General features: G+C 34.0%; 1 protein-coding gene across 1 annotated transcript; it reads left to right on the forward strand.

Moving 5' to 3' along the window:
- The first annotated feature begins 344 nt into the window (after positions 1–344).
- On the forward strand, positions 345–1,292 carry or10g2 (olfactory receptor family 10 subfamily G member 2). The gene has a single exon (XM_002939929.2). It carries the CDS (start codon positions 345–347, stop codon positions 1,290–1,292), a length of 948 nt encoding a protein of 315 aa, XP_002939975.2.
- The last annotated feature ends 321 nt before the right edge of the window (positions 1,293–1,613 follow it).

Raw genomic sequence — 1,613 nt, forward strand, 5'->3', positions numbered from 1 at the left:
GTAGAAGCCAATACGAATTTGATGCATTTGACTATGTTGTTAACAGTTAAATTTCATATTCCAATTTTTTTTATAAATATGCAAACTTTCAATATGGTAAATTTCTGACTTTATTTGAATTGAAAAAACCCTCTAAAATGCACAAATGCGTAAACTGATAAGCCTCTAGGTTTCTACTTCAAATAATATACTGCATAGAATTTGTTATTATATAAAGAAATTAGCTTTATGCCATAATAAATATAACTGATTGGCAAGATTAAATAGCAGTTATTTTCTAATGGTACTTTTTCTGTATTTTTCATCTAGAAGAATGTTCTTGGTGTGCTAAATGGTTATATATTATGGAGCCTGAGAATAATACGTCAGTGAGCGAATTTATCCTTATGGGATTTCCACACTCTAAAGAAACGAGAATTCCACTTTTCACACTATTCCTCTGTATATATATCCTAACTTTTTTAGGCAATTTCTTATTAGTATTGACTGTTATAGGGGATCCTCATTTGTACAGGCCCATGTACTTCTTCCTTATGAATCTCTCTTATTTGGACATTTGTTTATCTACAGTCACAGAACCCAAACTGCTGACCACCTTTTCTGAACAGACAAAGGCCATCTCCTTCCAAGGATGTATGACCCAACTGTATTTTTTCCACTTTTTTGGAAGCACTGAATGCTTTTTGTACACTGTCATGGCATATGATCGCTTCCTGGCCATTTGTCATCCTTTACACTACCCCACTCTAATGAGCCTGAAATTGTGCACAAAGTTTGTTACTGGGGTCTGGGTGGCTGGATCAGTTCATGCTATGATCCATACCTCGTTGACATTCCGCCTCCGATTTTGTGGACCTAATAGAATAGATTATTTTTTTTGTGACGTCATCCCATTATTAAAGCTTGCTTGTGAGGATACTACAGCCAACAAGGCAATGATCATTACCAGCATTGGAGCTGTTGCCTTAATGTGCTTTATTTTGATTGTAATATCTTATATCCACATCCTACGAACTATTATGAAGATAAGAAGTTCCGAGGGCAGAAGAAAGACTTTCTCTACTTGTGCATCTCACATGATCTCTGTATTTTTCTTTTATGGGCCCCCTCTCTTTATTTACTTAACTCCAAACTTGCTAAACTTTTTTATAGAAGAGACTATTGCTGTTTTCTACACAACAGTGACCCCTATGCTAAATCCCATCATTTATTCCTTGAGAAACAAGGAGGTTAGAACTGCACTTAGAACAATAACAAACAATATATTTTTTTATTTTTTTAAATTAATCTGAGGCATTTATAAAATAGACAGACGCTATTAATCATATTTCATTTCATAAACATATGTAAAGTGCTGCTGTGCTTTGTATTTTTATGTTTACTCACCTTATCCTTCAAATATACCACATTCAACAAAATATGAGATCCCGACTGCATTTGGTATGTTTGTTTGCAGAAGTTATTCCCAAATCTAAAATGAATTGTATAATTTACATTAGTATCCCTAGGGGACTGGGGTTTACAATTTAAAACTGCTGCACTAGATTTCTCTATGGTAAACTAGGATTATCATAGGGAAAATATATGGTGTTACCTAAAGTTTTGGGGATAAG

The sequence above is a fragment of the Xenopus tropicalis genome, chromosome 1 (assembly GCF_000004195.4).
Source record: "Xenopus tropicalis strain Nigerian chromosome 1, UCB_Xtro_10.0, whole genome shotgun sequence".
NCBI classification, from domain to species: domain Eukaryota; kingdom Metazoa; phylum Chordata; class Amphibia; order Anura; family Pipidae; genus Xenopus; species Xenopus tropicalis.

Excerpts from the sequence above, each read along its gene's own strand:
- or10g2 (XM_002939929.2), top strand. The coding sequence starts at position 345 with ATGGAGCCTGAGAATAATACGTCAGTGAGCGAATTTATCCTTATGGGA.